This window comes from Ips typographus, linkage group LG9 (genome assembly GCF_016097725.1).
Source record: "Ips typographus isolate SLU linkage group LG9, UJ_Ityp_2.0, whole genome shotgun sequence".
In the NCBI taxonomy this organism is placed as follows: Eukaryota; Metazoa; Arthropoda; class Insecta; order Coleoptera; family Curculionidae; genus Ips; species Ips typographus.
Window position 1 is genome coordinate 2,347,111 of NC_138430.1, and position 12,178 is coordinate 2,359,288.

A 12,178-nucleotide genomic window follows, 5' to 3' on the forward strand; every position below is an offset into this window, starting at 1 on the left:
TTACCAGAATATCTAAAATGTTGCAAAAAATCTAGGAACGTTGAAAAAGGTATAGAAATGGTACAGAAGATCTAAAGAACGTTGCAAAAGGTTTCAAAACCTTAGTAAGTCTTAGAAATCTTGCAAGAGGTCTAGCAAATGTTGAAAAAGGACTAGAAACTTTCCAGAATGTCTAAAAATGTTGAAAACAATCTAGTAATATTTAAAAAAAGTCTAGAAATGTTGCAGAATGTCTAAAAATACTGCAAAAGGTTTCAAAACCTTCAGTAACTCCTAGAAATCTTGCAAGAGGTCTAGCAAATGTTGAAAAAGGACTAGGAACTTTCCAGAATGTCTAAAAATGTTGAAAACAATCTGGTAATGTTTAAAAAGGTCTATAAATGGTGCAAAAGATCTAAAGAACGTTGAAAACGGTTTCAACACCTTCAGTAAGTCCTAGAAATCTTGGAAAAGGTCTAGCAAATGTTGAAAAAGGACTAGGAACTTACCAGAATATCTAAAATGTTGCAAAAAATCTAGGAACTTTCCAGAATGTTTAAAGATGTTTTAAAAAGTCTAGAAATGTTTAAAAAGGCCTAGAAATGTTGCAGAAGATGCAAAAGGCTTCAAAACCTTCAGTAAGTCCTAGAAATCTTGCAAAACGTCTAGCAAATGTTGAAAATGGACTAAGAACTTTCCAGAATGTCTAAAAAATTTGAAAACAATCTAAGAATGTTTTAAAAGGTCTAGCAATTGTTGAAAAAGGACTAGGAACTTTCCAGAATGCCTAAAAATGTTGAAAACAATCTGGTAACGTTGAAAAAGGTATAGAAATGGTGCAGAAGATATAAAGAACGTGGCAAAAGGTTTCAAAATCTTCAGTAAGTCCTAGAAATCTTGCAAAAGGTCTAGCAAATGTTGAAAAAGGACTAGTAACTTTCCAGAATGTCTAAAAATGTTGAAAACCATCTAGTAATATTTAAAAAAAGGCTAGAAATGTTGCAGAATGTCTAAAAATACTGCAAAAGGTTTCAAAACCTTCAGTAACTCCTAGAAATCTTGGAAAAGGTCTAGCAATTATTGAAAAAGGACTAGGAATTTTCCAGAATGCCTAAAAATGTTGAAAACAATCTGGTAACGTTGAAAAAGGTATAGAAATGGTACAGAAGGTCTAAAGAACGTTGCAAAAGGTTCAAAACCTTCAGTAAGTCCTAGAAATCTTGGAAAAGGTCTAGCAAATGTTGAAAAAGGACTAGGAACTTACCAGAATATCTAAAAAGTTTGAAAACAATCTAAGAATGTTTTAAAAGGTCTAGCAATTGTTGAAAAAGGACTAGGAACTTTCCAGAATGCCTAAAAATGTTGAAAACAATCTGGTAACGTTGAAAAAGGTATAGAAATGGTGCAGAAGACATAAAGAACGTTGCAAAAGGTTTCAACACCTTCAGTAAGTCCTAGAAGTCTTGCAAAAGGTCTAGCAAATGTTGAAAAAGGACTAAGAACTTTCCAGAATGTCTAAAAATTTTGAAAAAAATCTAAGAATGTTTAAAAAGGTCTAGGAATGTTGCAGAAGATCTTAAAAGTAATGCAAAAGGTTTCAACACCTTCAGTAAGTCCTAGAAATCTTGCAATAGGTCTAGCAATTATTGAAAAAGGACTAGGAATTTTCCAGAATGCCTAAAAATGTTGAAAACAATCTGGTAACGTTGAAAAAGGTATAGAAATGGTACAGAAGGTCTAAAGAACGTTGCAAAAGGTTCAAAACCTTCAGTAAGTCCTAGAAATCTTGGAAAAGGTCTAGCAATTGTTGAAAAAGGACTAGGAACTTTTCAGAATGTCTAAAAATGTTGAAAAAGCCTAGTAATGTTTAAAAAGCTCTAGGAATGTTGCAAAAGATCTTAAAAGTGTTGGAAAAGGTTTCAAAATCTTCAGTAAGTCCTAAAAATCTTGCAAAACGTCTAGCAAATGTTGAAAAAGGACTAGGAACTTACCAGAATATCTAAAAAATTTGAAAACAATCTAAGAATGTTTTAAAAGGTCTAGCAATTGTTGAAAAAGGACTAGGAACTTTCCAGAATGCCTAAAAATGTTGAAAACAATCTGGTAACGTTGAAAAAGGTATAGTTATGGTGCAGAAGATCTAAAGAATGTTGCAAAAGGTTTCAAAACCTTCAGTAAGTCCTAGAAATCTTGCAAAACGTCTAGCAAATGTTGAAAAAGGACTAGGAACTTTCCAGAATGTCTAAGAATGTTGAAAACATTCTAGTAATTTTGAAAAAAGTCTAGAAATGGTTCAGAAGATTTAAAGAACGTTGCAAAAGGTTTCAAAACCTTCAGTAAGTCTTAGAAATCTTGCAAAAGCCTAGAAAATGTTGAAAATCGACTAAGAACCTTCCAGAATGTCTAAAAAATTTGAAAACAATCTAAGAATATTTAAAAAGGTCTAGAAATGGTGCAGAAGATCTAAAGAACGTTGCAAAAGGTTTCAAACCCTTCAGTGTCCTAGAAATGTTGGAAAAGGTCTAGCAAAAATTGAAAAAGGACTAGGAGCTTTCCAGAATGCCTAAAAATGTTGAAAACAATCTGGTAACGTTGAAAAAGGTATAGAAATGGTACAGAAGGTCTAAAGAACGTTGCAAAAGGTTCAAAACCTTCAGTAAGTCCTAGAAATCTTGGAAAAGGTCTAGCAAAAATTGAAAAAGGACTAGGAGCTTTCCAGAATGTCTAAAAATGTTGAAAACAATCTGGTAACGTTGAAAAAGGTATAGAAATGGTACAGAAGGTCTAAAGAACGTTGCAAAAGGTTCAAAACCTTCAGTAAGTCCTAGAAATCTTGGAAAAGGTCTAGCAAAAATTGAAAAAGGACTAGGAGCTTTCCAGAATGTCTAAAAATGTTGAAAACAATCTGGTAACGTTGAAAAAGGTATAGAAATGGTACAGAAGGTCTAAAGAACGTTGCAAAAGGTTCAAAACCTTCAGTAAGTCCTAGAAATCTTGGAAAAGGTCTAGCAAAAATTGAAAAAGGACTAGGAGCTTTCCAGAATGTCTAAAAATGTTGAAAACAATCTGGTAACGTTGAAAAAGGTATAGAAATGGTACAGAAGGTCTAAAGAACGTTGCAAAAGGTTCAAAACCTTCAGTAAGTCCTAGAAATCTTGGAAAAGGTCTAGCAAAAATTGAAAAAGGACTAGGAGCTTTCCAGAATGTCTAAAAATGTTGAAAACAATCTGGTAACGTTGAAAAAGGTATAGAAATGGTACAGAAGGTCTAAAGAACGTTGCAAAAGGTTCAAAACCTTCAGTAAGTCCTAGAAATCTTGGAAAAGGTCTAGCAAAAATTGAAAAAGGACTAGGAGCTTTCCAGAATGTCTAAAAATGTTGAAAACAATCTGGTAACGTTGAAAAAGGTATAGAAATGGTACAGAAGGTCTAAAGAACGTTGCAAAAGGTTCAAAACCTTCAGTAAGTCCTAGAAATCTTGGAAAAGGTCTAGCAAATGTTGAAAAAGGACTAAGAACTTTCCAGAATGTCTAAAAAATTTGAAAACAATCTAAGAATATTTAAAAAGGTCTAGAAATGGTGCAGAAGATCTAAAGAACGTTGCAAAAGGTTTCAAACCCTTCAGTGTCCTAGAAATGTTGGAAAAGGTCTAGCAAAAATTGAAAAAGGACTAGGAGCTTTCCAGAATGTCTAAAAATGTTGAAAAAAGGGTAGTAATGTTTAAAAAGGTCTAGGAATGTTGCAGAAGACCTTAAAAGTGTTGGAAAAGGTTTCAAAATCTTCAGTAAGTCCTAGAAATCTTGCAAAACATCTAGCAAATGTTGAAAATGGACTAGGAACTTTCCAGAATGTCTAAGAATGTTGAAAACATTCTAGTAATTTGAAAAAAGTCTAGAAATGGTTCAGAAGATTTAAAGAACGTTGCAAAAGGTTTCAAAACCTTCAGTAAGTCTTAGAAATCTTGCAAAAGCCTAGAAAATGTTGAAAATGGACTAAGAACTTTCCAAAATGTCTAAAAATGTTGAAAACAATCTAGTAATATTTAAAAAAAATAGGCCTAGAAATGTTGCAGAATGTCTAAAAATACTGCAAAAGGTTTCAAAACCTTCAGTGAATCATAGAAATGTTGCAAAACTTCTCTTCTTCATAGACACTGATTGCATTGTTTATCTTTTGGGAAAATCCTACTTACGCTTGTTATTTATGATTAAGCATCCTTATCTCTAAGTATCTGACTATCAAAACACTTATTGGATAATTATTAGGAATGTTCGCAGAGGCAATCCCTGACTGGTTTCCAACTCAGAAACAGAGTAAATGTCAAGTTTCATTGGTTGAATGCTCACGTGACTATGACGTTTTCTGACTTGTGCCCAATGGGATATGTATCTATTTTTCTGATTACTAGTTGGAGATTCTCTCTACGAACAGACCTATTTGTACACCTTTTTCAAATTACTGCAGATGAGTTTGGCGCAGATTTACGTAAAAATCAAACCAGCAACTATATTCCGGATATCTCTATTCAATTCTGGCGTGTAGGTTAAGTTAATTTCACCTTGTCCTATGGCTGTGGCCTGACACGGCAAGTAAAATGTTTCTTTCGATTCGAAATGAATTTGGCTTCGTGTTCTCCGACATCGAAACGATCACGATGACTCAAAGCTCAAGTTAAAGCTTCTTTCTACATTACTTCTCGACCGGTGCGGACGGTACCCGTTTCGTCGTACGCCCGTAAAAATCTGCTGTTTTTCCGACAGCATTTCGGTACCCAAAACAAATGTGATGTAATTAAAGCGGGACAAGTGTGCAGTGTATCCAGTGTACGACGGTCGGTATGGCGGGCGTTTTAAGTGATTTTAAAAAGCTGAATCTGCAAACTAAAACAGTGGGAGAAGATCGAATTCGTAGGGCCAAAGATCGGAACGAAGATGTCGCGATTCTGTCCATGGAACTACCGGGAGATAAGAAGGGTTTTAGATGCAGTTTAGGGGATGATTGTTTGTTTGGAGACCCTAAAAGTTTACCTTTAGGTGTGTTTTTTTTTCGCTTTCTTATTTTATATGAATTTTTTTGTATAAAAGTCAAAAATATTGAGTTCTAGTGGAATTTCCTAGAGAATGTGCATTGGTCTTGTTTGGTCTGCTGAATTGTATGACGTATTAATATACAGGTTGTCCAATTTAAATTATTTGAACGCACTAATGTCACTTTTTAAGCAATTTTTTTAGGTTAGGTTAGGTTTGATCCTATAAATATCTCGGAAACTGTTTTGTTTGACACATTTTAGCTTATTTTGCAGCGCTTGACAAGCTGAATCGAATGACTTTTCCATATACAGGGTATCATATCATAGAAACTCACTTACCGGATTATTTGCAGTCATTTTAGTCAATTCCCCAAAACGATGAAAAACAATCAAATATTATGAAAACTTACTTAGCGGACTAGTTGAAGTCATTCTAGTCGATTGTCAAGCCCAAAGAGATGAAAAACAATTCAATATCTTGAAAACTGACTTAGCGGACTATTTGCAGTCATTCTAGTCAATTATCAAGTCCAAAACGACGAAAAACACTCAAAAATCTTGAAAACTGACTTACCGGACTATTTTCAATCATTCTGCTCAATTGTCAAGCCCAAAACGATGACAAACAGTCAAATATCATGAAAACTGACTTACCGTATTATTTGCAGTCATTCTAGTCATTTATCAAGTCCAAAACGACGAAAAACACTCAAAAATCTTGAAAACTGACTTACCGGACTATTTTCAATCATTCTGCTCAATTGTCAAGCCCAAAACGATGACAAACAGTAAAATATCATGAAAACTGACTTACCGTATTATTTGCAGTCATTCTAGTCATTTATCAAGTCCAAAACGACGAAAAACACTCAAATATCTTGAAAACTGACTTACCGGACGATTTTCAATCATTTTGGTCAATTGTCAAGCCCAAAACGATGACAAACAGTCAAATATCATGAAAACTGACTTAGCGGACTATTTGCAGTCATTCTAGTCAATTATCAAGTGCAAAACGATGAAAAACACTCAAATATCTTGAAACCTGACTTACCGGACTATTTGCAGTCATTCTAGTCAATTATCAAGTGCAAAACGACGAAAAACACTCAAATATCTTGAAACCTGACTTACCGGACTATTTGCAATCATTCTAATCGATTGTTAAGCCCAAAACGCTGACAAACAGTCAAATATCATAAAAACTAACTTACCGCATTATTTGCAGTCATTCTAGTCAATTATCAAGTCCAAAACGACGAAAAACACTCAAATATCTTGAAAACTGACTTACCGGACTATTTGCAGTTATTCTAGTCAATTATCAAGTCCAAAACGACGAAAAACACTCAAATATCTTGAAAACTGACTTACCGGACGATTTTCAATCATTTTGGTCAATTGTCAAGCCCAAAACGATGACAAACAGTCAAATATCATGAAAACTGACTTAGCGGACTATTTGCAGTCATTCTAGTCAATTGTCAAGTCCAAAACGATGAAAAACAATTAAATGTCATGAAAACTGACTTACTGGATTATTTGCAGTCATTCTAGTCAATTGTCAAGCCCAAAACGATGACAAACAGTCAAATATCATGAAAACTCACTTACCGGTCAATTTTCAGTCATTCTAGTCAATTGTCAAGCCCAAAACGATGAAAAACAGTCAAATATCATAAAAACTAACTTACCGCATTATTTGCAGTCATTCTAGTCAATTATCAAGTCCAAAACGACGAAAAACACTCAAATATCTTGAAAACTGACTTACCGGACTATTTTCAATCATTCTGCTCAATTGTCAAGCCCAAAACGATGACAAACAGTAAAATATGAAAACTAACTTACCGTATTATTTGCAGTCATTCTAGTCATTTATCAAGTCCAAAACGACGAAAAACACTCAAATATCTTGAAAACTGACTTACCGGACGATTTTCAATCATTTTGGTCAATTGTCAAGCCCAAAACGATGACAAACAGTCAAATATCATGAAAACTGACTTAGCGGACTATTTGCAGTCATTCTAGTCAATTATCAAGTCCAAAACGACGAAAAACACTCAAATATCTTGAAAACTGACTTACCGGACTATTTGCAGTTATTCTAGTCAATTATCAAGTCCAAAACGACGAAAAACACTCAAATATCTTGAAAACTGACTTACCAGACGATTTTCAATCATTTTGGTCAATTGTCAAGCCCAAAACGATGACAAACAGTCAAATATCATGAAAACTGACTTAGCGGACTATTTGCAGTCATTCTAGTCAATTGTCAAGTCCAAAACGATGAAAAACAATTAAATGTCATGAAAACTGACTTACTGGATTATTTGCAGTCATTCTAGTCAATTGTCAAGCCCAAAACGATGACAAACAGTCAAATATCATGAAAACTCACTTACCGGTCAATTTTCAGTCATTCTAGTCAATTGTCAAGCCCAAAACGATGAAAAACAGTCAAATATCATAAAAACTAACTTACCGCATTATTTGCAGTCATTCTAGTCAATTATCAAGTCCAAAACGACGAAAAACACTCAAATATCTTGAAAACTGACTTACCGGACTATTTTCAATCATTCTGCTCAATTGTCAAGCCCAAAACGATGACAAACAGTAAAATATCATGAAAACTGACTTACCGTATTATTTGCAGTCATTCTAGTCATTTATCAAGTCCAAAACGACGAAAAACACTCAAATATCTTGAAAACTGACTTACCGGACGATTTTCAATCATTTTGGTCAATTGTCAAGCCCAAAACGATGACAAACAGTCAAATATCATGAAAACTGACTTAGCGGACTATTTGCAGTCATTCTAGTCAATTATCAAGTGCAAAACGATGAAAAACACTCAAATATCTTGAAACCTGACTTACCGGACTATTTGCAGTCATTCTAGTCAATTATCAAGTGCAAAACGACGAAAAACACTCAAATATCTTGAAACCTGACTTACCGGACTATTTGCAATCATTCTAATCGATTGTTAAGCCCAAAACGCTGACAAACAGTCAAATATCATAAAAACTAACTTACCGCATTATTTGCAGTCATTCTAGTCAATTATCAAGTCCAAAACGACGAAAAACACTCAAATATCTTGAAAACTGACTTACCGGACTATTTGCAGTTATTCTAGTCAATTATCAAGTCCAAAACGACGAAAAACACTCAAATATCTTGAAAACTGACTTACCGGACGATTTTCAATCATTTTGGTCAATTGTCAAGCCCAAAACGATGACAAACAGTCAAATATCATGAAAACTGACTTAGCGGACTATTTGCAGTCATTCTAGTCAATTGTCAAGTCCAAAACGATGAAAAACAATTAAATGTCATGAAAACTGACTTACTGGATTATTTGCAGTCATTCTAGTCAATTGTCAAGCCCAAAACGATGACAAACAGTCAAATATCATGAAAACTCACTTACCGGTCAATTTTCAGTCATTCTAGTCAATTGTCAAGCCCAAAACGATGAAAAACAGTCAAATATCATAAAAACTAACTTACCGCATTATTTGCAGTCATTCTAGTCAATTATCAAGTCCAAAACGACGAAAAACACTCAAATATCTTGAAAACTGACTTACCGGACTATTTTCAATCATTCTGCTCAATTGTCAAGCCCAAAACGATGACAAACAGTAAAATATCATGAAAACTAACTTACCGTATTATTTGCAGTCATTCTAGTCATTTATCAAGTCCAAAACGACGAAAAACACTCAAATATCTTGAAAACTGACTTACCGGACGATTTTCAATCATTTTGGTCAATTGTCAAGCCCAAAACGATGACAAACAGTCAAATATCATGAAAACTGACTTAGCGGACTATTTGCAGTCATTCTAGTCAATTATCAAGTCCAAAACGACGAAAAACACTCAAATATCTTGAAAACTGACTTACCGGACTATTTGCAGTTATTCTAGTCAATTATCAAGTCCAAAACGACGAAAAACACTCAAATATCTTGAAAACTGACTTACCGGACGATTTTCAATCATTTTGGTCAATTGTCAAGCCCAAAACGATGACAAACAGTCAAATATCATGAAAACTGACTTAGCGGACTATTTGCAGTCATTCTAGTCAATTGTCAAGTCCAAAACGATGAAAAACAATTAAATGTCATGAAAACTGACTTACTGGATTATTTGCAGTCATTCTAGTCAATTGTCAAGCCCAAAACGATGACAAACAGTCAAATATCATGAAAACTCACTTACCGGTCAATTTTCAGTCATTCTAGTCAATTGTCAAGCCCAAAACGATGAAAAACAGTCAAATATCATAAAAACTAACTTACCGCATTATTTGCAGTCATTCTAGTCAATTATCAAGTCCAAAACGACGAAAAACACTCAAATATCTTGAAAACTGACTTACCGGACTATTTTCAATCATTCTGCTCAATTGTCAAGCCCAAAACGATGACAAACAGTAAAATATCATGAAAACTGACTTACCGTATTATTTGCAGTCATTCTAGTCATTTATCAAGTCCAAAACGACGAAAAACACTCAAATATCTTGAAAACTGACTTACCGGACGATTTTCAATCATTTTGGTCAATTGTCAAGCCCAAAACGATGACAAACAGTCAAATATCATGAAAACTGACTTAGCGGACTATTTGCAGTCATTCTAGTCAATTATCAAGTGCAAAACGATGAAAAACACTCAAATATCTTGAAACCTGACTTACCGGACTATTTGCAATCATTCTAATCGATTGTTAAGCCCAAAACGCTGACAAACAGTCAAATATCATAAAAACTAACTTACCGCATTATTTGCAGTCATTCTAGTCAATTATCAAGTCCAAAACGACGAAAAACACTCAAATATCTTGAAAACTGACTTACCGGACTATTTGCAGTTATTCTAGTCAATTATCAAGTCCAAAACGACGAAAAACACTCAAATATCTTGAAAACTGACTTACCGGACGATTTTCAATCATTTTGGTCAATTGTCAAGCCCAAAACGATGACAAACAGTCAAATATCATGAAAACTGACTTAGCGGACTATTTGCAGTCATTCTAGTCAATTGTCAAGTCCAAAACGATGAAAAACAATTAAATGTCATGAAAACTGACTTACTGGATTATTTGCAGTCATTCTAGTCAATTGTCAAGCCCAAAACGATGACAAACAGTCAAATATCATGAAAACTCACTTACCGGTCAATTTTCAGTCATTCTAGTCAATTGTCAAGCCCAAAACGATGAAAAACAGTCAAATATCATAAAAACTAACTTACCGCATTATTTGCAGTCATTCTAGTCAATTATCAAGTCCAAAACGACGAAAAACACTCAAATATCTTGAAAACTGACTTACCGGACTATTTTCAATCATTCTGCTCAATTGTCAAGCCCAAAACGATGAAAAACAGTCAAATGATAATTAGTAGTACGTCGAAAAATAATTTCCACATATTTTTTCTTTTTTAAAAACCCAACATGATTACTGCGAATAAAACTCAGCCATACTTATTTGGTACACCATGTATTTGTGACGTAGAAAGGGACCTGTGCCCTATCTCTCTTCTCTTCATAGTGAGCTGAGTGAGACGGAATGCACACGGATCTAAGATCAATTTCAACCAAAACGTCAACAACTGTTGATCGAAGAAGACGGAAGTAAAATTGTAGGTTATGTTATAGTGATTTGTGTTTAGGAAGTTGTCTCTTCCAGTGCATAAAATGGCGTTTAAGCGTTGTGTTGTTCAATTGTCTTCAAACCAGAGTAACAGCTGTCCCAATCAGATATTTTTTACAAGACCGAATTTCAGTGGAATGAGTAATTCGCGTCCTGGCTTACTATGTCCCTTACTACGTCACAGGAGACCGTGCCTGGCTCATGTTTGACGCTCGTTTAATGAATTTTAAAATTTTCTAACTTTAAAACTAACAATATTTGCTACATTATGTAACCAACCTTGTGTTCAAAGACGCCATTGACAATAACGGTACCAGTAAAGAAGACTGCATATTTAAACGGAAAGACAAAAATAGATAATATTACAAATATTAGTTTTACACTTCTAACAAATCCTCTAACCACAAAAATAAATCATTGTTCGCAAAAGTAAATAACACTACCTACATGAGAACCTCAGGTGTTTAGCAATTAGTTTTCCGCCGCCTTAATGTTTATATCATCTTTTGCCTATAATACGAGGCAAATTACTTTTACTTTATTTACAATGCAATTATTAAGTAGGCGACTGACAATACGATTATAAACGCAATTAGTTTGGACGTGGCGTGGGCCCCAAAATCAAAGGCGCGCCATATATTTGGCAAATCGAATTACGACCATTTTGCGTTCCAATAACTTTTCGGAAATATAAGGTCGAATTAGTAATTATTATTGTCGACGACCTTAAGAAAGTAAAATCAGTGCGAAAAAATCGGTATGGAGACGATGTTCTTATATGCTGAATATACAACATGTTTTAAAATAGTCACTTTAAACTGAAAAAAGAAAATTTGTTTGAAAAACTACATTATTTAAAAAGTATGACGCAATTGGCTTTTAACCAATGAACGATAAGACAGATTGCTGTGTAAAGGACTGATTTTTCAAGTGACATTGTTGACATTGACAAGACAGATAATTGACAGCGGAAGTTTTAACCTGAGTTTTAAGCTGTTGTAACATATAGGCTATCAGAATGAGTTGAAATGCGACAGACATTGTAAACACTGACACCAAAATACGTCCAATGTTTGCCTTCATATTACTGCACTTTTCTTGCACCCCCTGTATAGTATTGGCTCTGACAGACTGTGAAACTTTCATGGATGGGTTTCGCAGTTCTTTACGAATATTTTGCTCTCTTTCAAATTTTTCGCAACTTTCACCGTATTCGAGTTGTTTAGGAAAAACTGGTTTGGTGCACCAAATTTTCAAATTAGTTGAAGTTGTTGTTTGAAAATTGAACACCCTGTAACTCGGTTATTTTTGTGAGTTTAGGGAGGTTGAACCACTCAAATTAACCGTCTTGAGCTCCTCTTTCCAGTAGTGTAGAGTAAAAATATCTATCTAAAAAATTGCGTACAGGGTGACCAAAAACAGTCAATCACCATACTTTTCATGCACACCCTGTATACTGGAAGCAAAAACGGTCCTGCA

At 34.3% G+C, this 12,178-nt stretch overlaps 2 protein-coding genes across 8 annotated transcripts in view; one reads left to right on the forward strand and one right to left on the reverse strand.

Moving 5' to 3' along the window:
* Positions 1 to 12,178, reverse strand: part of beta4GalNAcTB (beta1,4-N-acetylgalactosaminyltransferase B) — a 189,204-nt gene that overhangs the window by 113,775 nt on the left and 63,251 nt on the right. The window lies entirely within an intron of this gene.
* Lmpt (four and a half LIM domains protein limpet) overlaps positions 1 to 12,178 on the forward strand; it is a 108,973-nt gene that overhangs the window by 90,842 nt on the left and 5,953 nt on the right. Inside the window, exon 1 of one of the 6 annotated variants that reach the window (XM_081986161.1) lies at positions 4,474 to 5,011. The exons of the other annotated variants lie outside the window; for them this stretch is intronic. Within the exon in view, the coding sequence (XP_081842287.1) occupies positions 4,816 to 5,011 (196 nt within the window). The 5' untranslated portion in view covers positions 4,474 to 4,815. Of the gene's footprint in view, positions 1 to 4,473; positions 5,012 to 12,178 lie in introns of those variants that run through there. 6 annotated transcript variants of the gene reach the window in all.